The 27,080-nt window shown below is 47.3% G+C and overlaps 1 protein-coding gene across 1 annotated transcript in view; it reads right to left on the bottom strand.

Moving 5' to 3' along the window:
• Nucleotides 1-27,080, bottom strand: part of TESC (tescalcin) — a 60,691-nt gene that overhangs the window by 18,485 nt on the left and 15,126 nt on the right. Inside the window, exon 2 of the mRNA XM_052654813.1 lies at nt 13,279-13,348. Within this exon, the coding sequence (XP_052510773.1) occupies nt 13,279-13,348 (70 nt within the window). The remainder of the gene's footprint in view (nt 1-13,278; nt 13,349-27,080) is intronic.

The raw sequence follows: 27,080 nt of genomic DNA, 5'->3' as shown, positions 1-27,080 counted from the left end.
GAGTCTCTTGGACTTCAAGGAGATCCAACCAGTCCATCCTAAATGACATCAGTCCTGAGTGTTCAGTGGAAGGACTGATGTTGAAACTGAAACTAATACTTTGGCCACCTGATGCGAAGAGCCGACTCATTTGAAAAGACCCTGATGCTGGGAAAGATTGAAGGCAGGAGGAGAAGGGGACGACAGAGGACGAGATGGTTGCATGGCATCACCGACTCAATGAACGTGAGTTTGGGTAAACTCCAGGAGTCGGTGATGGACAGGGAGGCCTGGCGTGCTGCGGTCCATGGGGTTGCAAAGAGTCAGACACGACTGACTGGCTGAACTGAACTGAAACTCTCCCCCTTGAGGCCCCCTTGTATCCTCCGAGGCTGAGCGCTCTGTGAGCTCAGGCATGTTCCATCACCCCCGTATCCCAGTGATGGGAGATGTCAATGACCTCCGTTTTACAGGCGAGAAAATGAGGCCCAGAGAGGTGGAGTGACCAGCTGTAGAGACACAGCTAGAAGAAGAGCTTTGAGTCCAGCACTCACCACCCCATGCACTCCTCACACCCGCTACTTCCTTCCAGTTCGGTATGTTTCTACTTCAAAGAGAGAACGAGAGACCTTCCTGGGGCATCTGCTCCCACTCAGCCCTGAGAGGCCCCATCCGGGACCCAAAAGAGAGCAAGGCAAGCACCCGCAGGGGAAGGAAAGACTGAAAACCACAGAGGAGGGTGGGCGGGGCGCTTCCTCCTGCCTCAGTGTGGCTTGGTTTCCGGTGGCGGTGAGGCTCAGCTCCAAGTGCAAAGTTCTCTCTGCGGGTCCGGGGAGGCTTCTTGGCCTGAGACCCTGGCCTCCCTGCTCTGTGCTGGTCCAGGGCTTCCCCCATCAAGGCAGGCCGCCGGCCCCACTCTCCCAGACCCACCCCCCTGCACTGAGTATTTACTTGTGACGGTTAAACAGTGGGGAACTGGGGGCCCCACAGGGCTCGTGCAGGAGCGGCATGCCCCATCCAGCAAGCGTCTTCCTGGGAAACGCTGAGCCACTCAGAGCACAGCACCCACACCAGCAGCAGCATCACTTGGGAGCTTGTGAGGAATGCAGCGTCCTGGCCGGGCCTAGACCCCCGGAAGCAGAACCCGCATTTCACGATGGCCAGCATTCCCGTCCAAGTTTGAGAAGCGCCAAGAATTCCCGACACACACTGAGTGGGTCTCCTAGTCACATGACGATGTCCGCCTGGCACACAATAGTGCTCAGTTGCTCAGTCGTGTCCGACTCTTTGTGACCCCCATGGCCTGTGGCCCGCCAGGCTCCTCTGCCCATGGGATTTCCCAGGCAAGAATACTGGAGTGGGCTACTATGCCCTCCTCCAGGGTATCTTCCTGACCTGGGTATCGAACCTGCATCTCCTGCTCTGCAGGTGGGTTCTTTACCGACGTCTTTGCACAAAAGATTCTGGCTAGAAGGCCCTGGCCCCCAGCCCCAGGCAAATGTGTCTTTCAAATGCTGAGGCAGCGTCAGCAAAATGATTCCTCCCCCACAGGCTTCCCGCCTCCTCCTGCCTGCTGCACGCCTAGGACCGGCCACCCCTCAACACCTGTCACGTACTCATTCCAGCGGGAGCGACAGGTATTCCAGCACCTTCCAGGTGCCAGGCCCTGTTCTGGGTGCTGGCTTCAGCAGTGATGGGACAGACGCGATCCCTCCTGGCATTTCAGCGGGGGAAACAACAGAGGCGGAAAATGGAGCTTTCAAGGCAGCAACAAGCGCTTTGCAGACACCCGGAGCAGTCAGAATGGAGGAGACCGCAGGGAGCTGGTGAATTCCCGTGGGCTGGTCAGGGAAGGCCTCGGAGTGAAGGGTATACATGAGCAAAGGCCTGCAGGAGGCGACTGCTCCACCCCAGGGGACTCTTGGTGACGTCTGGAGACATTTCTGGTTGTCACACTGGGCAAAGGTGCTCCAGGAAGCCAGGGACGCTGCGCAACACCCTGTAAGAATACATCCTAACCGCACCCTGCCCCTAGCAAGGCTGGTCCAGCTCTGGGCTTCCCTGGTGGCTCAGTGGTAAAGAATCCATCTGCCAATGCAGTAGACACGGGTTCCGTCCCCGATCCGGGAAAATCCCACATGCCTCGGAGCAACTAAGCCCGTCTGCCACAACTACTGACTCTGTGCTCGGGAGCCCAGGAACTGCAGCTACTGAAGCCTGAAGGCCTAGAGCCTGTTCTCCACAGCGAGAGACACCACCGCGATGAGCAGCTCATGTTCTGCAACTAGAGAGCAGCCTCTGCTCGAGGCAACTAGAGAAAAGCCAGCGCGCAGCACCCAAGATCCGGCACAGCCGAAAATAAATAAAATTAAATAATTGCTTTTTAAAGTACATACTAAAACTTAAAAAACAAATGACCCGGCCAATGGAAACTCTGCTCTGAGGAACAGTGTTCTAGAAAGAAGGAAGGGTGTGTGCTAGAGCCCTGAGGCAGGAACAGCAAGAACATCCACGCGGCTGGAACAGAAGGAGTGATAAAAGGTCAGGGGGTCGGAAGGGTGGTGGGATGTGAGGATCTGCAGGACACGTGCTGACCAGGAGGCTGTTACTTTATTTTTACTTGGCAAGGTGGAACCTTCGGAGCAGAGAGGTGCCATTTTCAAAGGCTCCCCCTGGCCCCCATGCATCACTGTGGGTCTCTATGAGGGTGGGGCAGTGAACAGGAGAAGTAGATTCAGGAAGTGGGGGGATGGTGTGAGATGAAGGCAGCCCGGGAGGATGATGGAGGCTCTCCTTGGGGGATGGTGTGAGATGAAGGCAACCTGGGAGGATGATGGGGGCTCTCCTTGGGGGATAGTGTGAGATGAAGGCAGCCCAGGAGGATGATGGGGGCTCTCCTTGGGGGATGGTGTGAGATGAAGGCAACCTGGGAGGATGATGGGGGCTCTCCTTGGGACACGTTAAGTGTGAGATGAAGGCAACCCGGGAGGATGATGGGGGCTCTCCTTGGGGGATAGTGTGAGATGAAGGCAGCCTGGGAGGATGATGGGGGCTCTCCTTGGGGGACAGTGTAAGATGAAGGCAGCCTGGGAGGATGATGGGGGCTCTCCTTGGGGGACAGTGTGAGATGAAGGCAGCCTGGGAGGATGATGGGGGCTCTCCTTGGGGGATAGTATGAGATGAAGGCAGCCTGGGAGGATGATGGGGGCTCTCCTTGGGGGATAGTGTGAGATGAAGGCAACCTGGGAGGATGATGGGGGCTCTCCTTGGGACACGTTAAGTGTGAGATGAAGGCAACCTGGAGGATGATGGGGGCTCTCCTTGGGACAAGTTAAGTGTGAGATGCCGCAAGAACATCAAGGGAACGAGCAGTGGCTGGGGTTCAGAGGAGATGGCCCAGCCACAGATACAAACTGGGCAGTTAGCATCCACGTGGTATTTTGAGCCTAGGCTGAGTCTTCTATTTCGGGTCCTTCCTACGGCCAAGTCAGGCCTCGGTGATCTGCCCCAACCGGCCAGTCCTCTTATCACTCAGGCTTATGAAGCTCAGTCCCACCTCTGCCTGGAGCAGCTTCCCTCTTCCCTCCACACGCCAGCCCCTTCTCTGGTCCCCACAGCAGCCACCTCAGAGGGGCCTGTGCCGACCACCTGTCCCCAGGTCCTTCTCCCCACGGTGGTCCCAAGGATGCACCCTCTGCCCCGCTTCCTTCCTCCATCATAGTATATCATGAGCTTATATGCGAGTTACCTCGCTCACACTCACACCTCAACAGACCCCCCCCCCCCGCCACCCGCCGGGGCAGAGGGAGCCTCACTTCTCATTCAGTGTCCTCAGCACTAGAACCCACCACGGAAGGTCCTAACACCTGCTTCTTTAAAGCAATGACTGGGTCAAGTATTTATCATCCTGGAAAAGAATCTCTTAAAAAAAAAAAAACTTTTTGTGTGAGTCACCACTAATATATCTAAGACCATTTAGAGAGCTTCTTTCCACTCTGGGGGACACCTGGGCACCCTTGACACCAAGCTGACACCTTCATGGCTCCCGTTCCCATATCTGCCCTCACCTGAGCAGGGGTGGCAGCCCCGGGGGCACTCCCTCCTGATGTTTCCTGGGCAGTGTTACAAGTAACTGTGGGTCTGTCTTTCTAAGTCAACGTGCATCATCTCAGCTGAGGCTTTAAAGGGAGGTCTGGTTACCTCCTGCGTGAAAGACGCTCAGCAGTGTCTGACTCTTTGTGACCCCATGGACATATTGTCCATGGATTCTCCAGGTCAGAATACTGGAGTGGGTAGCCTTTCCCTTCTCCAGGGGATCTTCCCAACCCAGGGATCAAACCGGCGTCTCCTGCATTGCAGGCAGATTCTTTATCAACTGAGCTAACAGGGAAGCCTGGTTACTTCCTTGAACATGGTAATTACTGGCCATGAGACAGCCTCATGATCTAAGTGGGGGCCTCAATTCTTTCACTGTCAGGCATACTTTTTTTTTTTTTTTAATAAGTAAATCTTTAGCTACTTGACAGGTTAAAAAGCAAAGTAACTAGGTTAAAAAGTGACTTAAAAAGACACATACACCCACATGTTCACAGCACTATTATTTACAATAGCCAAGATATGGAAGCCACCCAACAGTCTGTCGACAGATACATAAAGAAGATGTGATGTGTATATATATATACACATATGTATAAATATATATAAATACATATATATTTACATATATAAAAAAATAAATACATAATAAAAAATATATTTAAAAATAAATAATGGAATATTACTCAGCCATAAAAGGATGAAATTTTGCCGTTTTCAGCACCATGGATGGGCCTGAAGGATATTATTCTTTGTGAAATAAATCAGACAGAAAGATAAATACTATATGTTATAACTTGTACGTGAAATCTAGAAAATGAAAAACAAATTGATTTAATTTGGAGAAAATCGATGTGATCACAGTGCTCCAGGGCTCTGGCTATTCCAACAGCCAGCACTTAACCTTTCTGCAGGTTAAGCTGTGGGACCTTAACCTTCTTAGCCTCAGTTTCTTGACCTGTCAAATGGGGTAATGGTGTGAACTTCAGAGGGTCCCCGAGACCCTTAAGACCACACAGCTAATGGCAGCTCCTAACACCAAGCTAACCTCTCACTTGATTAAAGCAATGGGAGGCACTGCCAAGGGGTGTAAAACAAGCCCTGGGGTTGGGCCTTTGCTGGCTCCAGGGATCAAGCCCATCAGAACACTGCTTGGGGCTCTGGCGGTGCTGGCAGTGGGCAACTGCGTCCTTTCTCTTCCTCATGTACGTCTGTGGTTGCGTTCATCCCAGAAATCACTCCACATGTGATGTGTCCAGTATTCATCTAAAACTGTTTTTGCAGCACAGCTCTATCTAATCAGGCGCCCTCCTGGCCTGCATCACTATGTTTGAAGGATACTATCGCATCTATTTCTGGGTGTTGGTGAGCCTGCCAGAGCACTCTCAGGAAGTAGAAGGCTGCTGTTTAAAACATCTGACACCTAAGGGACCCTACTAAAGGGAGAAAAAGTACAAGAAGCCATTCTTGTATTGTCTAAAATCAGTACTGTTTAGTGAGCTTGCTTATGGAGGGCCTTCCTTCTAGAAGGAGAGCTTTTGAGGATAGAAGTCTCTGCATAGTAGGTGCTTGATAAATGAGTCAGAGGAACATTTTCTATCACGCATTTTTCACCAAGGCCCCTTAGAACAAAGAGCTTTGTGATCAAGGTGCTCTCAGGTTTGGGGGATCCTGAAACACATATAATCTGGGGGACCCTTCCTAAAGAAAAAGAATGCAGCATTAGGAATTGAAAAAAAATTCAAGTGCTGGGCCTTGTAAGGGACCCATGCAGAGTGGAACCCATACAGAGTGGGGCCCTGACTTGGAAAGCCTCAGGGTAAACTCACCCCTGAATGTCCTTACATGGTCTTCAGCAGAAGAGGGAACACGACCAGACACGGTAGGAAGCGGGGCGTTAAAATTAAAATCAATTTTCAGGGCCTCCCTGGTCGTTCAGCAGTTGGGACGCTGTGCTCCCAACACAGGGAGCCCAGGCTCCACCCCGGTCAGTGAACTGGACCCCACATGCCACAGCTAAGAGTCGGTGCAGCCAAATAGACAAACAACAAAATTAAAATCGAGTTTGGCAGTTTTTACCCTGTGGAATTTTTTTTTAAAGCTACCCTCAACTTACTAAAGTCATAAATTCAGAGACACAATTCTTCGTTAAGCTTTTAGATGTAACTTACAAGTCTACGTATAAAAGCTGCAGGTCAATGGGGCCTTTTGCACTGCTGTATTCAAAAGTCCAGGCCCATTCACTCTCTCAGAGGAGGGGGCCGAAGGGCCTGCAACCACCCACACCCCTCCCAGACTGAAGTGCTGGGGGCCATGCTCAGAGGGGACCCTGGTCGACGACTTTCACAAATCTCGACACTAAAGAAACAAAGCTTCTTCCCATGCTCCGAAATCCCAGCAAGGCCTCCCAAACATGCCCAAGGATCAGAGAGGTTGAAGGCTCAGCCTGGGATCACACAGGAAACCCGTGGCAGACTGGGGGCCAGAACACTGACCGGGGCTCCTCACCCCTTCTGCCCAGGAGGATGTGCAGGAAAGCCTAGGAGGACCGGAAAAGCTGCCCCCACAACCCCTGGAGGGTGGATGAGCATCGGGCAGAGCAGGTCCAGGGGCTCAGAGGGGGCCCTCCATGTAGGCTTGTTTGCACTGGCACTGCAGTTGGGTGGTGTCACCTCCCTCCTGCAGACTGGGCTGGCCTGTCACTGTGTGCAGCTGGCACTACCAGCCCAGCAGAGGCTGCAGACACTGGAGCAGGGGCCACGGTGGCGGTTATGGTGCCCCCATCTCAGGAGGTCAGGGCGCAGGGTCCTCAGAGAGCAGAGGAGGGAGACTGAGGCTCTTACTGGACACTCGCTGGTCACAGCCAGGCTCCCCGCTTCCTAACAGAGGGATCTCAGCACCAGGCTTGAGTCCCAGCTCCTCCGCTTGTGAGCTGTGTGACCAGGGGCCAGGTATGTGACCTCTCTGAGCCTCACTTTCCCACGTCTCAGGGGAGGCGAGCAGGTGTTCCTCCCCCTACCTATGGGGTCGTCTAAGGTGCATGTTAAAGACTGTGCGGCACAAAGCGCGCTGGAAATAATAAAGCTTATTATCTGTGAACCGTCTCCGCGTGCCAGGCCCCCAGATAAATCCTTTCATCACAAATATGTAGACTCTGAAGGAAGGGCTATTACTAGCGCTGTATACCATGCTTGAGTTCAAGAGAACTCTTCCAGTGTGCTCATTCACTTGTTGCTCACTTCACTGCCCTCTCATTCGTCCGTTCATTCAATCAGCTGCTCCCGGAGCATGTATCCTGTTATGAGCCCCGGATTCAGCACCAGAACCAAAGGAAGAGATCCAGTTTCTGTTCCCCAAGGGGCCGACCGTCTGTTAGAGAGGGTGGGGTGGCTAGAAGAGGGGCAGTTACCATTCTGTGCTGCAAATGCTAGGCTGGGGCACCCCCCAGGAGAGATCTGTGGGTTAGGACACCCCCAGGAGGGGTCTGTGGGGATGCAGGGGGCAGGAGAATGTCTTGAAGGAGGTGGTGTCCACACTGAGACCTCAACAAAGCAAAACCCAGCAGCTGAAGACCGTGGTGGACCCTGGCTAAAGAGCATGGACGTGACGTTGACTGGGGAGCCCTCAGGGCTAGGGAGCAGTGGCTACTTGCTGGGTTCAGGTGGACACAGTCAGGGCTTACTTGAGGGCAGGGCTGGGAAGGCAATGCGTATGATGCTCCTGGGGGTGGCTATGCAAGAGATGGGTAAGTGGGGGGCAGAGGGGCAGGCGGAGCCACCAGTTAAAACTCTCCCATGTCCTGGCTTGACCTACAAGGTGTGGGAAGTAGGAGGCTGCACTTGGACAGCTCAGCACTTGGGAGAGGGGTGCCTCCTCCATCTGTGCAAGCCTGGAAGGCAAACTGGGTGCATTCCCAGGTGCTAGGCAAGGCCAACCTCACCAAGACAGCCTATGCTGGTTATAAATGCAGAGTCCTAGGCCCCACTCCAGTCCTGTGGACCAAAACCCACATTTTAGCAAAATTTCCCGGTGATTTGCACACACACTAACGGTGGGAAAGAGCCAGTGTAGACCACTCACTATAACCAAGACAAGGAAACAGCCTAAATGTTCATCAACAGAGGCATGGATAAAGAAGATGTGGAACACATATACTCAATGGAGTAATACTCAGCCATAAAAAGAATGAAATAATGTCATCTGCAGCAACATGGATGAACCCGGAGTAATTTATCTCATTAAGCCAGAAAGACAAAGCACTATATGATATCACTTATATATGTGGAATCTACAATATGAAATCTACTTTTCTATGAAACATACACAGACTCACAGACATACAGGACAGACTCCTGGTTGCTAAGGTGGAAGGGAGAGGTTGGGGGAGCCAGGGATTGCGAGTTTGGGGTTAACAGATGCAAAGTACTATATACAGAATGACTGGAAGGAAGAGGCAACGCTGTCACTATGTGCAGATGGTATGACACTATACATATCGAATCCTAAGGACTCCACAAAAAACTACTAGATCTGATCAATGAATTCAGCAAAGTAGCAGGATACAAGATTAACATTCAGAAAGCAGTGGCATTTCTTTACACTAATAATGAAATATCATCAGAAAGAAAATGCAAAAAAAAATACCTTTTAAAATTATACCACCGTCCCCCCTCCCCAAACAACAACAGCAACAAAAAACCCTCAGGAAATAAACCTCACCAGGGAGGTGAAAAGACTTAAAAGGCAGAGAACTATAAAACATTAAGAAATTAAAGAAGATTCAAAAAAAAAAAAAGATTTAAAGAAATGGAATGATATCCTATGCTCTTAAATGGGAAGAATATTGTTAAAATGCCAATACTACCCAAAGCAATCTACAAATTTAATGTGATCCCTATTAAATTACCCATGACATTTTTCATAGAACTAGAATAATCCAAAAATTTACATGGAACCATAAAAGACATAGAATTGCCAAAGCAATCCTAAGGAAAAAAAACTTGAGCATGAGGCATAACTCTCCCAGACTTCAGACTATACTACAAAAGTACAATAATTAAAACAGTGTGATATTATCACAAAAACAGACACATGTGTCAACAGAACAGAATAGAGAACCCAGAAATAAACCCACACACCTATGGTCAATTAATCTTTGACAAAAGAAGTAAGAATATAAAATGGGAGGAAGACAATCTTCAGCAAGAGGTGCTGGGAAAGTTAAACAGCTGCATGTAAATCAATGAAGTTGGAACACAGCCTTATGTTCTACACAAAATAAACTAAAAGATGGCTTGAAGACATAAACATAAGACATGACATCATAAAACTCCTAGAAGAGAGCATAGGCAAAATATTCTCTGACATAAGATCATATCAACTTTTTTTTGTCCGTCTCGCAAGTCAATAGAAATAAAAGCAAACAAATAGGAAATATTTAAACTGACAAGCTTTTGTACAGCAAAGGAACCTTTTTTTTTTTTTTTAAAGGAAAAGACAATCTATGGAATAGGAGGAAATATTTGCAAATGATGTGACTGACAAGGGCTTATATATACAAACAGTTCATACAACTCAACAACAACAACAAAACAACCCAATTAAAAAGGGGCAGAAAGCCTAAACAGACATTTCTCCAAAGAAGATATACAGATGGCCAGTAGCACATGAAAAGAGGCTCAGCATTACTAATGGGAGAAATGCACATCAAAACTACAATGAGGTGTCACCTCACACCAGTCAGAATGTTGTCATTTAAAAATCTACAAATAACAAATGCTGGAGAGGGTGTGGAGAAAAGGGAACCCTCCTACAGCGTTGGTGGGAATGTAAATTGGTGCAGCCACTATAGAAAACAACACTGAGACTCCTTAAACTGAAAACAAAACCACCGTATGATCCAGCAATCCCACTCCTGGACATATGTCTGGAGAAAACCATTATTCAAAAAGACACATGCACCCCTATGTTCAATGCAGCACTATTTACAATAGCCGAGACACAGAAGCAACCTAAATGCCCATTTCCAGAGGAATGGATAAAGAAGATGTGGAACCTATATGCAGTGGAGTATTACTCGGCCATAAAAAAGAACAAAACGACACCATCTGCAGCAACATGGATGCAACTAGAGATTCTCACAGTGAGTGAAGTTAGACAGACAAACACCACATGATACCACTTATACATGGAATCCAAAGCATGGCACAAGTGAACCTGTCTACAAGGTAGAAACAGCCTTACAGACATAGAGAACAGGCTTGTGGGTGCCAAGGGGGAGAGGGCTGGGGGAAGGATGGAGCAGGAGTTTGGGGTTAGCAGATGGAAACTATTACCTTTAGAATGGATAAACGACAAGGTCCTACTATATAGCACAAGGAACCGCATCCAACAGAGTCACTCTGCTGTAGAGCAGAAATTAACACGATGCTGTATGCCAACTATACTTCAACAAAACACATAATGGATAAACAACGTGGTCCTACTGTATAGCACAGGGAACTATATTCAATATCCTGAAATACATCACAATGAATAAGAACGAGAATATATGAGGAACACTGAATCACTTTCTGTACAGAAGAAATTAATACAGTATTGTAAATTGACTATACTACAATAAAATTAAAAAAAAAAAAAAAAAAGAACCAGTGTAGAGCTCAACACGTTAGTATATCCTTCGAAAAGCCCATGAGGGGTTGCTGGGCAACACAGTCTGAGCTCTAGAGCCTCAGAGTGGGAGGGCTTCCTGCTCACACAGCACCTTCCCTCCCCATCTCCACTCCAGCCTGAGGATCAGTGACCACTGCCTGGGCATCTCAGGGTGCATCCTCATGACCTCACCAATGGTGGAATGAAGACAGTCCTGTTTGCCAAATACCAACCCAGCTCAGAACAGAAATGTACCATGTGCGTCTGCTCATCTTTATTGCTCAAATCAAATCCCAAATGACCACGCTCACTTTACGGAAGAGACAGGCTCAGAAAAACACAGCAACTAACCCAAAGTCAACCAGCCAGCGACACAGATGTTTCAAATACGATTTGTTTCCCAGGCCTGGGTTTTTGCCTCTGCTTTCCTCAAGTCTGAAAAGTATACAGGTGTGGAATTGGAACCTGAGGCCTCTCACCAAACCAAGACCCATAGACCCCAGACACATAACAAGCAGCAGCCCAGGGCAGCTTGTCACATGCTGGGGGCACAGCATGCTGGAAAATCATCTTGAGAAAGGGGGCTCCGCCATTACACACCCCCAATTAAGAGTTGCATGGTGGTCCTGCCCCCAAGCACAGGTACTGCCTGCCTGGCACAGCGCATATACCCATGAACTTCTAAAGAAACGGAGGATGCCCTTGACACTTCCATGTTCCAACATCCAGGTGTACCTGTGTCAGCTAACCTGAGACCTGCATCCAGTCCTCAGCCCCTGGTCCAAGGAAGCCCACCTTGCCCTGGGAAATCACCCCACCCTCCACCCCTGCCCTTGGCAGATGACCCTGCCCTGCTCACTCACAGCTCTGGGGGGAAGAAACCATTTTGCTGGTTACCCTTGGCCACAGTGATTGGCTCAGCCTTGGGCATGTGATCCCATAGGAAGCCAGGGGATCTTCTGCTGGGCTCTTTACTGGGATTAGTAAGTGAGACTGTGTAGAATTCAAGAAGCCAGTCCTAGGCCTCCTTGGTGATCCAGTGGTTAAGCATCTGCCTGCCAATGCAGGGGACATGGGTTCGATCCCTGGTCCGGAAAGATCCCACATGCTGTGTGGCATCTGAGCCCATGTGCCACAACTACTGAGTCAGAGCTCAAGAGCCCGAGAGACTCAGCTACTGAAGCCTGCATGCCTGGAGCCTGGGTCTGCAGCTAGAGAAGCCACTGCAATGAGAAGCCCGAGCATCGCGACAAAGAGCAGTCCCCAACTGGCGCAGCCAGAGGAAGCCCACGCCCAGCAACGAAGACCCAGCAGAATCGTTAGTGAATAAATGAGCAAACCTCGAAAAATTTAAAAAGTCAGTCCTGATTTAATTTACTTCTGTCTTGGACACAATCAAATCAAGACAAATGGCCCCCAGAACCTTGAGACCACCAGACTCTGAGCTCTGGAAACGGATGCTCTATGACGCACTGGATTAACAACACGCCATTGTTTAGACAGATGAGACAAAGTGGACAGTATTTACATGTTGTTTTCCATTCAAACTTGGGTCAAGTTTAAATCCACTTACTAAGAAAACAAGACGCTTTCCTGGACTACTAAAAGGCTTTAGGTTCCAAGTCTGTAGCCTCGAGACTCTGCATGCCTATTCTAGGAAACTACATCTGTTACACAGTTTGTGGCAGGACAGCATTCACTTTATGTGGGAAATGGTTCAGCTCGAAGCGTCTTCCTCACCAAGTCGGATCAACTCACTGACGAGGACCTCTCACAGCCTGGTTTGAAATGACAAGGCCACTACCCAAGACTGAACACTCTCTCCCAGGAGGAGACACACAGTCCGAGGCATTCCTCCTCAGGAAAAGGTTACACCACCCACCTTCTAAGAGATTCACCTGAAATAACGTGACGTAAAATGGTGGTTTTCCTAAACAGAAATCCACAGCTGCCGCCCGCAATCTTGTCTGGGGCTGGAACTACCGACCGGAGGAAGCAGAGTCAAGAGACCCTCGGGACGGCATCCAACTCTTGAACTGAGGCACACCGCAACCGATTCATCCCAGGGTGCCCGGCACTGGGCACGGTCCTGGCATTCGACAGGCCTGCCCTTTGTGCCTGGGGTTCCAGGGAAGTCAGGGTAAAGCGGCTGACCAGCTTTTCATCCCCCTTCTCCTCCCTCCAGTTATAGTCTTCTAACCCCAGTTAGAACCATGATCCTGGCATTCGACAGGCCCGTCCTATGCGTCCGGGGTTCCAGGGAAGTCAGGGTAAAGCGGCTGGCTGACCAGCTTTTCATCCCTTTCGTCTTCCCTTCAGTTGTAATCTTCTGACCCCAGTTAGAACCAGGTGGGGTTCCTCCCCCCCGAGTTGAGGACAGCTTGTCTAGAAGGGACACAAAGCACTGAGGGAACCACAAGTTTGTCTCAGGAAATGGGGCCACCCAGGGGCTCTGGCAGAGCCAGCCAGCACTCAGGGGAAGAGATATATGGAAAGGGACCTCCTCAAAGGCCACAGTCCTGCCCGACGCCTACACCCAGCTGCCCGTCTTACCGGATGGTGGGCTGGTCTCCGCTCAGCTGCTTAAACCTCCGGTGGAGCTGCTCGATCTGGTCTGATGAGACTGCAAGGGGGGGAGAAAGGAAACAAAGGAAAGGCATCACTGACCTCTGAACTGAGAGCGGCAGGAGGCAGGCTGGACCCTCATCCCCACTCTCCTGTTCAGTTTGTTCTCGGGCCATATCCCACCAAGGCAAACCTGAGCTGGGATGAAGAAGCAGAGAAACGGTTTGCCATTCCTCCTGGTAACACAGCGCTGGGGTTACTGGCTCTGACCCCTCAGCAATAAGACAATTACTACTAACAACAGCTCCTAGAGAACAGGAGGAACGTGAACCAAGTCACCCTCTCCTTGCTCAGCTCCTTAAAAGAGACTGTATCAGCTTGCCTGGCTCTCTCCCCTCCCACTCATGGAGATGGGTGTCTTCCCCAGTGAGAAAGGGGCTTCCTGTATCAGGTATTAGGAAACAGAGGCGGCGGGCAGGGCGAGATGGTTCAGGCTGGTGCCAGAAGTGATTCGGGGAAGACCTGGAGTCAGAAGAGTACAGAGAATCTGGTAAAAGCGAGGGAAGTGGAAGGAAAAGAAACAGACTTTTGATCATTGCTGCTGTGGGCGATGTATTTACATAACCTCAACTGTTTCATTTTTTTCCCTTCTGGTTTGAGATATAATTGATGTACAGCATAGCACCATAGACGTTTAAGGTATACTGCAAATGATTTGACTCACACAGTGAGTGAAACAGTGACCACGTTTAAGTTTAGTGAATATCCATCTCATCTGCAAAATTAAATAAATCACCAAAGGAATCAAAGACAAAATCAAAAAACACCTAGAGACAGATGACCCTGAAAACACAATGATCCAAAACCTTGGGATGCAGCAAAAGCAGCTCTAAGAAAGAAGTTTACAGCAATACAATGGTACCTCGGCAAGCAGGAAAAATCTCAAACAGACAGCCTAACCTCATACCTGGAGCAACCAGAGAAAGATCGGACAAAACCCAAAGTTAGTAGAAGAAATCATAAGGATCAGAGCAGCAATAAATGAAACAGAGACCAAGAAAACAAAAGATCAATGAAACTCAAAGCTGGTTCTTTGAAAAGATAAAGAAAATTGACACACCTTTAGCCAGACTCATCAAGAAAAAAAGGGAGAGGCCTCAAATTAATAAAATGAAAAATGAGAAGTTACAATGGACATGACAGAAATACAAAGCATCATAAGAGATTACTCTAACAACTGTAAGTCAATAAAACGATCAACCTATAAGAAACAAATTCTTTAAAAAAAAAAAAAAGATTATTTGTTTATTGGTTTTGTTTTGGCTGTGTAGCCCAGAATGGCATGTGGGATCTTAGTTCCCTGACCAGGGATGGATCCTGCACATTCTGCCGTGGAAGCGTGGCGTCTTAACCACTGGACTGCCAAAGAACTCTCCTGGACAAATTCTTAGAAAGGCACAACCTTCCAAGACTGAACCGTGGAGAAACAGAAAGTATGAAGAGACAAATTACAAGTACTGAAGCTGCAACTGTGATTAAAACTCTTCCAACAAATGCAAGTCCAAGACCAGATGGCTTCACAGGCAAATTCTATCAAATGTTTAGAGAAGAGTTACCACTTATACCTTTGAAACCCTTCCAAAATACTGCAGAGGAAGGAACACTCTCAAGCTCATCCCACGAGGCCACCATCACCCCGATACCCAAATCAGACAAAGACACCACACAAAAAAAGGAAAATTATAGGTCAGTATCACTGATGAACAGAAATGTAAAAATCCTCAACAGGGCTTCCCTGTGGTCCAGTGGTTAAGAAGCTGCCTTGTAACACAAAGGATATCAGTTCGATCCCTGGTCCTGGAAGATCCCACATGCCTCGGAGCAGTTAAGCCCACATGCCACGATTACCGAGCCTGCTCTCTAGAGCCCAGGAGCCGCAACTGCTGAGCCCACACACTGCGACTCCTGAAGCCCGCATGTCTAGAGCCTGAGCAACAATGAGAAGTCCCCATGCCAATGAAAAGGAACCCCCACTTGATGCAACAAGAGAAAGTCTGTGTGCAGCAATGAAGACCCACCACGGCCAATAAATAAGTAAATAAATATTTTTTAAAAACCCTCAACAAAATACTAGCAAATCAAACCCAACAATACATTAAAAGGAACACACACCATGAACAAGTGTTTATCCCAGGGATGCAAGGATTCTTCAATATCCTCAAATCAATCGGTGATATACCATATTAACAAACTGAAGAATAAAAACCATATAATCATCTCAATAGATGCAGGAAAACCTTTTGACAAAATTCAACATCCATTTATGATAAAAATTCTCCCGAAAGTGGGCATAGAGGGGACTTACCCCAACATTAAAAAGCCCATATATGACAAACCCAGAGCTAACATCATTCTCAATGATGAAAAGCTGAAAGTATTCCCTCTAAGATTAGGAACAAGACAAGGATGTCCACTGTTGCCACTTAAATTCAACCTAGTTTTGGAAGTCCTAGCTATAGCAATCAGAGAAGAAAAAGAAATAAAAGGAACACAAATTGGAAAAAGAAGTAAAGCTGTCACTGCTTGCAGATGACATGATACTATACTTAGAAAATCTTAAAGATGCTGCCAGAAAACTACTAAAGCTCAATGAATTTGGTAAAACTGCAAGATACAAAATTAGTTACACAGAAATCATTTGCATTCCTATACACTAACAATGTAAAAGCAGAAAGAGAAATTCAGGAAATAATCCCACTGCACCAGGAAGAATAAATACCTGGGAATAAACCTCCCTAAGGAGGTAAAAGACCTGTAATCTGAACAACTACACGACACTGATGAAAGAAATCGAAGATGACATAAACAGATGGAAAGATATACTACATTCTCAGATTGGAAGACCTTCAGTGATGCCCCAGGCAGAGCGGAGAGGCCCTCCGGTCAGAGATGGGGTAACCGATTTACTGTGACCTAGGAGAGGCTGCTAATGATGTCTTCAACAAAGGATATGGATTTGGCATGGTCAAAATACATCTGGGAACCAAGTCATATAGTGGAGTGGAATTTTCTACTTCTGCTAATGCTTACACAGATACAGGGAAAGCATCAGGCAACCTAGAGGCAAATACAAGGTTGGTAACTATGGACTGACCTTCACCCAAGAGTGGAACACAGACAATACTCCTGGGACAGAAATCGCTTGGGAGAATAAGTTGGCTGAAGGACTGAAACCGACTCTTAATACCATATTTGTACCAAACACAGGAAAGAAGAGTGGGGAAACTGAAGCCCTCCTATAAATGGGATTGTTTCAGTCTTGGCAGTCATGTTGATATAGATTTTTCTGGACCAACCATCTATGGCTGGGCTGTGCTGGCCTTTGAAGGTTGACTTACTATCAGATGAGTTCTGACACAGCTGATTCCAAATTGTCACAGAATAATTTTGCTTTGGGTTACGAAGCTGCAGACTTCCAGCTGCACACTCACGTGAATGTCGGCACGAATTTGGAGGGTCCATCTACCAGAAGGTGAGCGATAAGACTGAAATGTTAATAAACGTCTCGTGGATGGGTGAGAGGAATAACACCCACTTTGGCATCTCTGTTAAGTACACGCTGGACTCTAGAACTTTTCTCTCTGCTCAAGCAAATAATACCAGCCTGATTGGACTGGGTTACACTCAGACCCTTCGACCCGGAGGGAAACTGACCCTGTCAGTTCTAATCAATGGAAAGAACATCAATTCAGGACGGCACACAGTTGGGCTGGGATTGGAACTGGAAGCTTAATGTGGTTTGGAGGTGAAGAGAAATGTGTTTGGGCCTTAAAGTTCTTCTGTGAAATTTCAAAAGCATGAACTTTTTATTCTTCCAAAGAATTCTGATCCTCCCCACACTGAAGCCTAGGTTCTGAGCCCATCCTAAGGGGAGGCGCGTTTGGAGGCATGCCCAGAAGCTGCCACGTTCGTGCCACCTTTCAGTTTCACAGTGTTATTTTCAACGTGATCCTCAGGACGGTGTAGAGTCATGTACAAAGGAGACGGCCTGCCCCTCCGGCTGTCCATCATGTCCCGCATGTCCCACCACTTTTTCATGACCTTGTAACATACTGGTCTCTGTGCAGTAGTGGAATCTTTGGTTTTGCATCAGAGTAAAATAAAATCAACCCATCACATTTGGAACATAAATAAATAAATGAAAGACTGTACCTTTGGAAGCTAAGTTGCTTCAGTCGTGTCCTACTCTTTGCGACCCTATGGACTGTAGCCCACCAGGCTCCTCTGTCCATGGGATTCTCCAGGCAAGAATACTGGAGTTGGTTGCCATTTCCTCCTTCAGGGGATGTTCCTGACCCAGGGATCAAGCCCACATCTCTTACATCTCCTGCATTAGCAGACAGATTCTTGACTACTAGCGCCACCTGAGAAGCCCCTAAAAAACACACAGGTATCTATATGTCTGATTCTTTGTGACCCCATGGACTGTAGCCTGCCAGACTCCTCTGTCCATGGAATTCTCCAGGGGAGACTACTGCAGTGGGTCACCATTCTCTTCTCTGGGGGAACTTCCCAAACCAGGACTGAACCCAGGTCTCCTGCATTACAGGCAGATTCTTTACCAACTGAACTGTCTTCATCCAATTCCTCCTCTCCCCACCCCCAATTGTTTCAGAAAACCCACATACAGGTTTGCTTTCTTTTTTAATTACCATTTTTAGTGGGTGGGCCCTGTTTTCTTCCACAGCTAAGACCAGACCTGGTGGGTCCCAGGATTTAGAGGGTTTCCACCCACATTCCTGCTTTATGAAATGCACAATACTAGAGACTTCTGTGTACCTTCTCACCTCCTCCTCAAAACACCCTGTGAACAGATACTTTCTCCTCTGTCACGTCATTTGAATAGCGCAGCTCGGAGAGTGCTGTGCTCACACAACTGTGATTGGCAGAATTGGGATTCAGCCCCAAGTCTCCCCAACTCCATAGACCCCCCCCCCCCTCTTTAACCACTATGCAACATCGCCTCTTTTCCCAGAACTTCCTGGTGTTCGAGGCCCTCAAGTCTGGTGTCTGGGGACGATGTATGTGTTCAGTCGCTAAGTTGTGCCCGACTCTTGGCGACTTCATGCACTGCAGCTCGCCAGGCTCCTCTGTCCATGGGATTTCCTAAGCAAGAATACTGGAGTGGGTTGCCATTTCCTCCTCCAGGGGATCTTCCTGACCCAGGGATTAAACCTGTGTCTCCTGCATTGGCAGGTGGATTCTTTACCACTGTGCCACCCGAGAAGCCCGGGGGACTGCAAAAAATTCTGAAATTGCCGCTGGCCTGGGGCAGGGCTTGCTCCTCCCACCACACTCTCGACATCTCTCATCCCTCAAGCACCTTTTCTCTTCCTGTTCAAGGCAGCTAATATCTGGGGCCAAGTGGCCACCTTACTTCATGTTCTCTTTTTTTTCCTTTTCGGCCTCAGGCTCCAGCTGTCACCTCTTCAAGAATCTACAACTCAGAGTTCTCAAGCTCCTCTAGGAGCTGTGGTGGCTAGAAAGTACCACTACCATGACCGAGCCATCCTGAAGGCCTGCCATGTGCCGGGGGAGTGGACATGTCTCCACGCGTTAGCTCATCTGTTCTCAGAAGCCATGGGAGGGGCCGCATCCCACGGTACAGACGTAGGAACTGATGCTTGGAAAGGTTAGGTAAGCCCTGGGGGCAGTCACTACTTTTCCGGGGGAAAATACAGCCATTTACATCACATGTATGTTAGCACAGACACTCACGTCTGGCCCATGCACCCAGCAGAAATGCATACTTGCTGGGACTTCCCTGGTGGTCCAGATATGCATTTCTGTACTCCCAATGCAGGGCACTCAGGTTCCGTCCCTGGTCAGGAAACTAGATCCCACATGCCACAATTAAGACCCAGTGTAGCCAAATTAAAAGAAAAAAAGCATACTTGCACTCAATCAGAGGATACGTAGAAGGATTTCATGGCAGTGTGATTTGAAGAGCCCTGGACTGCAGCCATGTGGCGCTAGTGGTAAAGAACCCACCTATTAATGCAGGAGATGTAAGTGATGTGGGTTCGTTCCCTGAATCGGGAAGATCCCCTGGAGGAGGAGACGGCAACCCACTACGGTATTCTTGCCTGGCAAATCCCATGGACTGAGTAGCCTGACGGGCTGCAGTCCATAGGGTTGCAAAGAGTCGAAGCGAGTTTGCACATACGAACACAGGACTACAGCCATGAAATTAAAAGACGCTTGCTCCTTGAAAGAAAAGCTATGACAAACAGTGTATTAAAAAGCAGAGACATCATTTTGCCAACAAAGGTCTGTATAGTCAAAGCTATGGTTTTTGTAGTATTCGTGTACAGATGTGACAGGTGGACCATAAAGAGGCTGAGAACTGAAGAAGTGACGCTTTCAAATTGTGGTGCTGGAGAAAACTCTAGAGAGTCCCCTGGACTACAAGGAGATCAAACCAGTCAATCCTAAAGGAAATCAACCCTGAATATTCTTGGAAGGACTGATGCCGAACGCTGACGCTCTAATACTCTGGTGGCCATCTGATGTGAAGAGCCGACTCACTGGAAAAGACCCTGATGCTGGGAAAGACTGAAGGTAAGAGGAGAAGGGGGCATCAGAGGATGGGATGGTTGGATGGCATCACTGACTCAAGGGACATGAGTTTCAGCAAACAGTGAAGGGCAGGGAAGCCTGGAGCGCTGCAGTCCATGGGGCTGCAAAGAGTTGGATACAACTTAGCAACTGAACAACACCACACTGGAAATTACCTGAATGCCCCACAGCAGCAGATTAAATAAAGTGGGCGTTCAGGACTCAGTCGCTCAGTCATATCTGGCTCTTTGTGGCCCCATGGACTATAGCCCACCAGGCGCCTCTGTTCATGGGACTTTCCAGGCAAGAATACTGAAGTGGGTGGTCATCTCCTACTCCAGGGGATCTTCCCAACCCAGGGATCGAACAGGCACGTTCTTTACCACTAGCACCACCTGGGAAGCCCAAAGTGGGTGGTATATTCAAATAATGGAATAGTATACAGCAGAAAATGAATACATAGTAGGACATTAACTAGGGTGATTTTCAAAGCATAATAACAAGCAGAAGCCAGGTATGAAGAGTACATACTTTATGACTCCATTTACATAAAGCACAAAACCCGGCAGAGCTCATCTGCCGTATTAGCAGTCAGTCTAGAAAGGCTGCAAACGGTATGATTCCAACTACATGACCTTCAGGAAGAGGCAAAACTTACCAAGACAGTAATAAGATCAGTGGATACCAGCGGAAAGATGAGCTGACGAAGCACACAGAATTTTCAGGGCAGTGAACCTACTCTGTGTGATCATTATACATTTGTCCAAACGCAAAGAATGCAGGACACCAAAGTGAAGTGAAAAAGTGTTAGTTGCCCAGTCGTGTCTGAATCTTTGTGATCCCATGGGCTGTAGCCCGCCAGGCTCCTCTGTCCATGGAATTCTCCTGGCAAGAATACGGGAATGGATGGCCATTCCCTTCTCCAGGGGATCTTCCTGACCCAGGGATCAAACTCAGGTCTCCTGCACTGCAGGCAGATTCTTCACTGTCTGAACCACCAGGGAAGCCTGGACACCAAGGAACCTAATGGAACCCTAATGTAAACCATGAACTCTGGGTGTTGATGTGTCAGCGTAGGTCCATCAGTTATAACAAAGGCCCCAACGCTGCAGGGGATGTTAATGGCAGGGGAGGCTGTGCAAGTGGGCGGGGGCAGGGGTGCTGTGCTGGGCTTAGTCGCTCAGTCGTGTCCGACTCTTTGCAACCCCATGGACTGTAGCCCGCCAGGCTCCTCTGTCCATGCGGATTCTCCAGGCAAGAATACTGGTATGGGTTGCCACGCCCTTCTCCAGATCTTCCCAACCAAGGGACTGAACCCAGGTCTCCCACATTGCAGGTGGATTCTTTACCGTCTCAGCCACCAGGGAAGCCTGGGGGCTGGGATGCATGTAATCTCTTATCCTTCCCGTTCATTTGCTGTTAACCTAAAATGGCTAATAACAAAGTCTTAATTTTTTTTAAAGTTAGGACAGCAGTTGCCCTTGATGGGGTAGTAACTTGAACAGGGCATGAGAGAGTTTCTGGGGGCTGGAAATGTTTCATTCCTGACCCAGCAGCAGGATACACAGCTGTGAAGTTTTAGGAACTGTATGCTCATGTGTGATGCAGTTTTCTATATGTGATCACACAATAAGACACAGTAATTCTACACGTCGGGGATTTATCCTGAAAGAATAAATTCAACAGGTACAGTAAGATGAGTTTATAAGTGTGTTCACTGCGTATTCTCCACAACAGCTTAGAAACTGGACTCAATATCAGTGCCCACCAAAAGCAGGTCAGTTAAATATTTTATGGTGTGTGTGTGTGTGTGCTCAACTGTGTCTGGCTCTTTGCAACCTTTTGGACTGTAGCCCACCAGGCTCCTCTTGTCCATGGAATTTTTTCAGGCAAGAATACTGGAGTGGGTTGCCGTCTCCTCCTCCAGGGGATCTTCCCAACCCAGGGATTGAACTCGTGTCTCCTATGTCTTCTGCATTGCAGGTTAGTTCCCACAGAGCCATCCGGGAAGCCCCCCACTTTACAGTATGTTTAGCCAATTAAAACAATAAAAAAGGATGCTGAGAATTCCCTGGTGGTCCAGTGATTAAGACTCTGCACTTCCACTGCAGGGGGCGAAGGTTCGATCCCCACTCGGGGGACTAAAGTCTCACATGTCAGGCAGTGCAGCCAAAAAAAAAAAAAAAAGATTTTAAAAAGGATGCTGACTTTACAAGTGACAGCTGTGTATTTAATAGGAACATACAATCTAACATAATGTTGTCTAAAAACAATCTGCTACAAAGACAGCAAGACTCCATATTGGGGGGAACATCTAAATATACATAAATGCATGCAAGTAATGAAAGTCAACTTGTTTTCCCAAAATAATAATAGCCATTATCTCTCAACACTGGGATTAAAGACTCTTGTTTGTTTTGCTTCCACTCATCTGTATTTTCCAAATCTTCCATAATATACAATGTATACTTATTAGTCATAAAAGGATTTAAGCAGGTCCCATATGGGACAGCTGAGGAATCTCAAAAATAGTGTTAATGGTGAATCATTCATTGGCAAGTACACATCCTGGGCACACATGTACTATTTAATCCTTTCCATGACCCTATGAAGACAATTCCCATTTTATAGACAAGAACATGGAGGTCCTGAGGGGATCAGGAATTCGCTCAAGGCCACTAAACTTAAAAAGCAGCGGCAGCAGGATGTGAGCTCGGCTTGTCTGACAGAACATGTGTGATTCAGCCTGCATGTTTTGTGAGTGACACCCCACACTGCCTCCCTTTGGGTGATCGGATTGTGTGTGTGTGTGTATGTGTGCGTGCCCAGTCGCTCAGCTGTGTCTGACTCTTTTGGACCCTATGGACTGCATTCCACCAGGCTCATCTGGCTATGGGATTTCCCAGGCAAGAATACTGGAGTGGTCTGCCATTTCCCACTCCAGGAGATCTTCCCAACACAGGGATTGAACCCACAGCTCTTGCGTCCCCTGCATCGGCAGGCAGACTCTTTATCACTGTGCCACCTGGGAAACCCGGGTGATCAGAGTATACTGGCCAACTGAGTCCCCACAGATCAGAAAAAAAAAAAAAAAAAAGGGAATACACTGACGCCATTTGCAGAAACATGGATGGACCTCGAGATTAGCATTCTAAATAAATAAATCAGACCAAGAAAGAAATTCTCATATGACATTATTGCTCATGTGTGAAATCGTAAAAAATGATACAAATGAATTTACAAAGCATAAGTGGACTTTCAGACAGAGAAAACAACTTATGGTTAACCAAAGGGGAAAGAGCGGAGGGAAGAATAAATTAGGAGCTTGGAATTAACATAAACACACCACTATATATGAAATAGACAAACAACAGGTCTTACTGTATAGCACAGGGAACTATACCCAGTATCTTATAATAACCCATAACGGAAAAGCATCTAAAAGAGAATATATGTAACTAAATCACTTTGCAGTACACCTGAAACTAATACAACACTATAAATCAACTAGATTTCAACAGAAAACTCAAAAAATACACTGATTTGTTGCAAAATAATGATCAGAAATTAGAGCCAAACACATGCTGCTAAACCATCTCCAAGAAAGATGAGTTCCCTTGAAGACACTGTGCTAAGTGAGAGAGGCCAGTCACAAAGCCCACGCCTGGCAGAATCCTATTTACACAAAACGCTTAGGGAGGCAAAGCCACAGACACAGAAAGGAGACCAGTGGTGGCCTGGGGCTGAGGAAGGAGAGAAGGAATCACTGATAGCAGCAAAGGAGTTTCTTCAGAGGGGGACGACAGTGTTCTAGAATTAGATTGTTACACAGCCCTTTGAGTATACTAAAAACTGAGCACACTTTAAACAAGTGAAATGCAGGGGATGCGTGACAGCTCAGTAAAGACACTGACAAATAACTTAGGACGACCCTGGTGGACCAGGGGTAAAGAATCTGCCTGCCAACTCAGGGGACGCGGGTTTAATCCCGGGTCCCGGACGATTCCACCTGCTGAAGGGCAACTAAGCCCCCGAGCCGCAGCTGTTGCGCCCCAGGGTGCCACACCTGAAGCCTGCGCGCCTAGAGCCTGCGTTCCGCAACAAGGGAAGCCACTGCGGTGAGAAGCCCAAGCACAGCAGCCAGAGAGTAGCCCCCGCTCGACACAACGAAAGAAAGCCCGCAGGGCGCAGCAACAAAGACCCAGTGCAGACAAAGAGAAAGGAAGAAAGTTTAAAAAGTTAGTGCACCATCATGACAACAACCATGGCCGTTAATTAACAAGAGGCATTCATCAAGCTGTGTCCTGGGCATAGCGCCCGGCTCTATTCTCGACGAGCCTTGGCTCACATAAGCCTCAATCAGTCCTATCAGGTAGGCACAGCTTTTCCCCCAAGCTAGAGATGGAAACACTGAGACCCGTCCAAGGCCACACAGGCAGGAAACGGTGAATAAACTATAAACCGTCGTAGACCAGATTTCTCTAATGAAGACTTTTCAGCTAACGGCATCCGAAATGCATGCACACGTGTGCACCACACACCTTGCCGTCCTGCTGCACTGAAAGCAGAAGATTTAGGAGGAAAACTTCCCCAGTTCGGGTTCCCTCTTTTTGGCACCCAAATCTTCAGAGCCAAGAACTCAGTCCTTAACAAAGTTCCATGTGCCCTCAGCGCCAGCCTCCCAGGTTGATCCTGTCACACAGGGTCCCCGGTACACAGGTGCCCACGTCACATCCTGGAAGGCCCTGTCTGTCGTTCCCTCAAGGGTGCTCATGATGGAATTTTCCTGCTCCTCACTCTGAGCCCTCTCAGTTTCCCCCACCCCCACTGTGAGGTCACAGTTGCCATGGGAACGAGAGGCAGAGACACCTCGGTGCCTGGCACCTGGACCTGGTTATTTGGGGTTTTAGATTTCACCCTGAGGGAAATGCATACCCTTCCATGGAACTGGTGAGAGTTTAATCTGCCTTATCCAGGGCTGGCAGGGGTGAAGGGGATGGTGCGGGGGAGGGGAGTGTGACCTGTCACTTTTGTATCAAAAGCTTAAATCGAAAAGTATACATCTGCACGGCCCAATACAGAGCCACCAGCCACCAGCAGCTATGAAGATGGGCTGATGTGTGAAAAAACACACCAGCTTTCAAAGACTTATTACAAAACACGTGGCAACTGTCTTAATAACTTTTCTATTAATTATATTTGAAATATTTTAGTTAGGTTAAATACATTATTAAAATTAACTTTAGTTTCATTAGTTTTTTTTTTTTAATGTGGCTACTAGAAAATCTAGAATTATGTTCCATCTATAGCTCGCTGAAAACTTAGAATTATTCTACCTCACATTATATTTGTGCTGAACAGTGCCTGGCACTCGTGCTCTGAACCAGCAACTTGTCCCTAGGAATGAATCCTAAAGAAGAGACAAATATACAAAGATAAATACATAAGAGTAATAACCATTGCCTATTTAAAGCAGTAAAAAAAAAAAAAGAATTGAGTAAACGCTAGGCCACAGAAAACTGGTTAAATAAATGCTGAAATTTTTTTTTTTTAATATTGTGGGACACAGAAAAATGTTCATGGAATATTATTATGTGGGAAAACCAACAGGCAACAAAGATCTTATTTACATGAAAGATCTCATTAACACATTGATATACAAGTATGTACAAAGGAAAAATTAGGAAAAGGCTACAACAAAACAGTAGATTGTTCCAGATGGTAGAATGACAGGACATTTGTCTCCTCTGGATCCTAATTTTTGTTTATCTGTCCTTTAAGTTTCCTGCAATTAGTAGGGATTACTTGTGTAATCTTATTTAAATTTTTTTCCTTCAATGGCTATAATGAAAATAAAAGAGAGAAGACCAAGCACTGGTGATACTATGGAGAAAGTGGATCCCTCAGACATTGCAGATGGGAGTGGAAAATGATCCAGCAACTATGGAAAACAGTCTGGTGATTCCTCTTCAAATTAAACATAGATTTATACCGAATCCAGAAATTCTGCTCCTAAGCATGTATCCAGGATAAATGAAAATGGACATTCACACAAAAACCTGTAAACAAATGCTCACAGCAGCCCTATGTGCAACAGCCGAAACGTAGGAACAACCCAGATGTCCTTCAACAGGTGAGTGGATTAAAAAAACAGCTCATGCAGCTCAATATAAAAAAAGAAACAACGAACAACGCAAAGAGTGGGCAGAAGATCTAAACAGACACTTCTGCAAAGACGACATCCAGAGGGCCAAACAAGCCCATGAAAAGATGCTCAACATCGCTCATTAGCAGAGAAACGCAAATCAAAACTACACTGAGGCTGTTGCCTCACAACAGTCAGAATGGCCATCATCAGAAAGGCTACAAACATAAATGCTGGAGAGGGTGTGGAGAAAACAGAAGCCGCTTCCAGCGCTGGCGGGAATGCAAGTTGGCGCACCCTATGGAGAACAGTATGGGGTTCCTTAAAAATCTAAAAGCAGAACGGCCATATGATCCAGCAAGGCCACCCCTGGCCACGCCGCTGAAGAAAACCACACATACGCACTCCAGTGTTCACCGCAGCACTATTTACAACAGCCTAGACGCGGAGGCAACCTAAATGTCCATCGCCAGAGGAATGGATAAGAAAGATGGGCACATACAATGGAATAGTCATCAATCATAAAAAAGAGCGAAATAATGCCATTTACTGTAACAAGGATGCACCTTCATACTAAGGGAAATAGAAAGAGAAAGACAAATACCATAGGTATCACTTACATGTGGAGTCCTAAAAAAAACGATACAAATGAACTTATTTACAAAACAGAAACAGACTTGCAGATATCAAAAACAAAGATATGGTTACCAAAAGGAAAAGGTGGAAGGGAGGGATAAATTAGGAGCTAGGGATATACACACCATTATATATAAAATAATCATCAATGACCTACTATATGGGTCCTATACACTGGGTATACACTGGGTATAGGACCCATATTCTATATTCTACTCAATATTCTATAATATTCTATATGGGAAAAGAATCTGAAAAAACATGTACGTGGCTAACTGAATCACGCTGCTATATACCTGAAACACAACGCTGTAAATCAACCATACTCTAATATAAAATAAAAATTAAATTAAAAATAAGTACTAGGGATGATAGTACATGATAAATATAA

This window comes from Budorcas taxicolor, chromosome 17 (genome assembly GCF_023091745.1).
Source record: "Budorcas taxicolor isolate Tak-1 chromosome 17, Takin1.1, whole genome shotgun sequence".
NCBI classification, from domain to species: domain Eukaryota; kingdom Metazoa; phylum Chordata; class Mammalia; order Artiodactyla; family Bovidae; genus Budorcas; species Budorcas taxicolor.
This window is presented reverse-complemented; position numbering and strand designations above follow the sequence as displayed.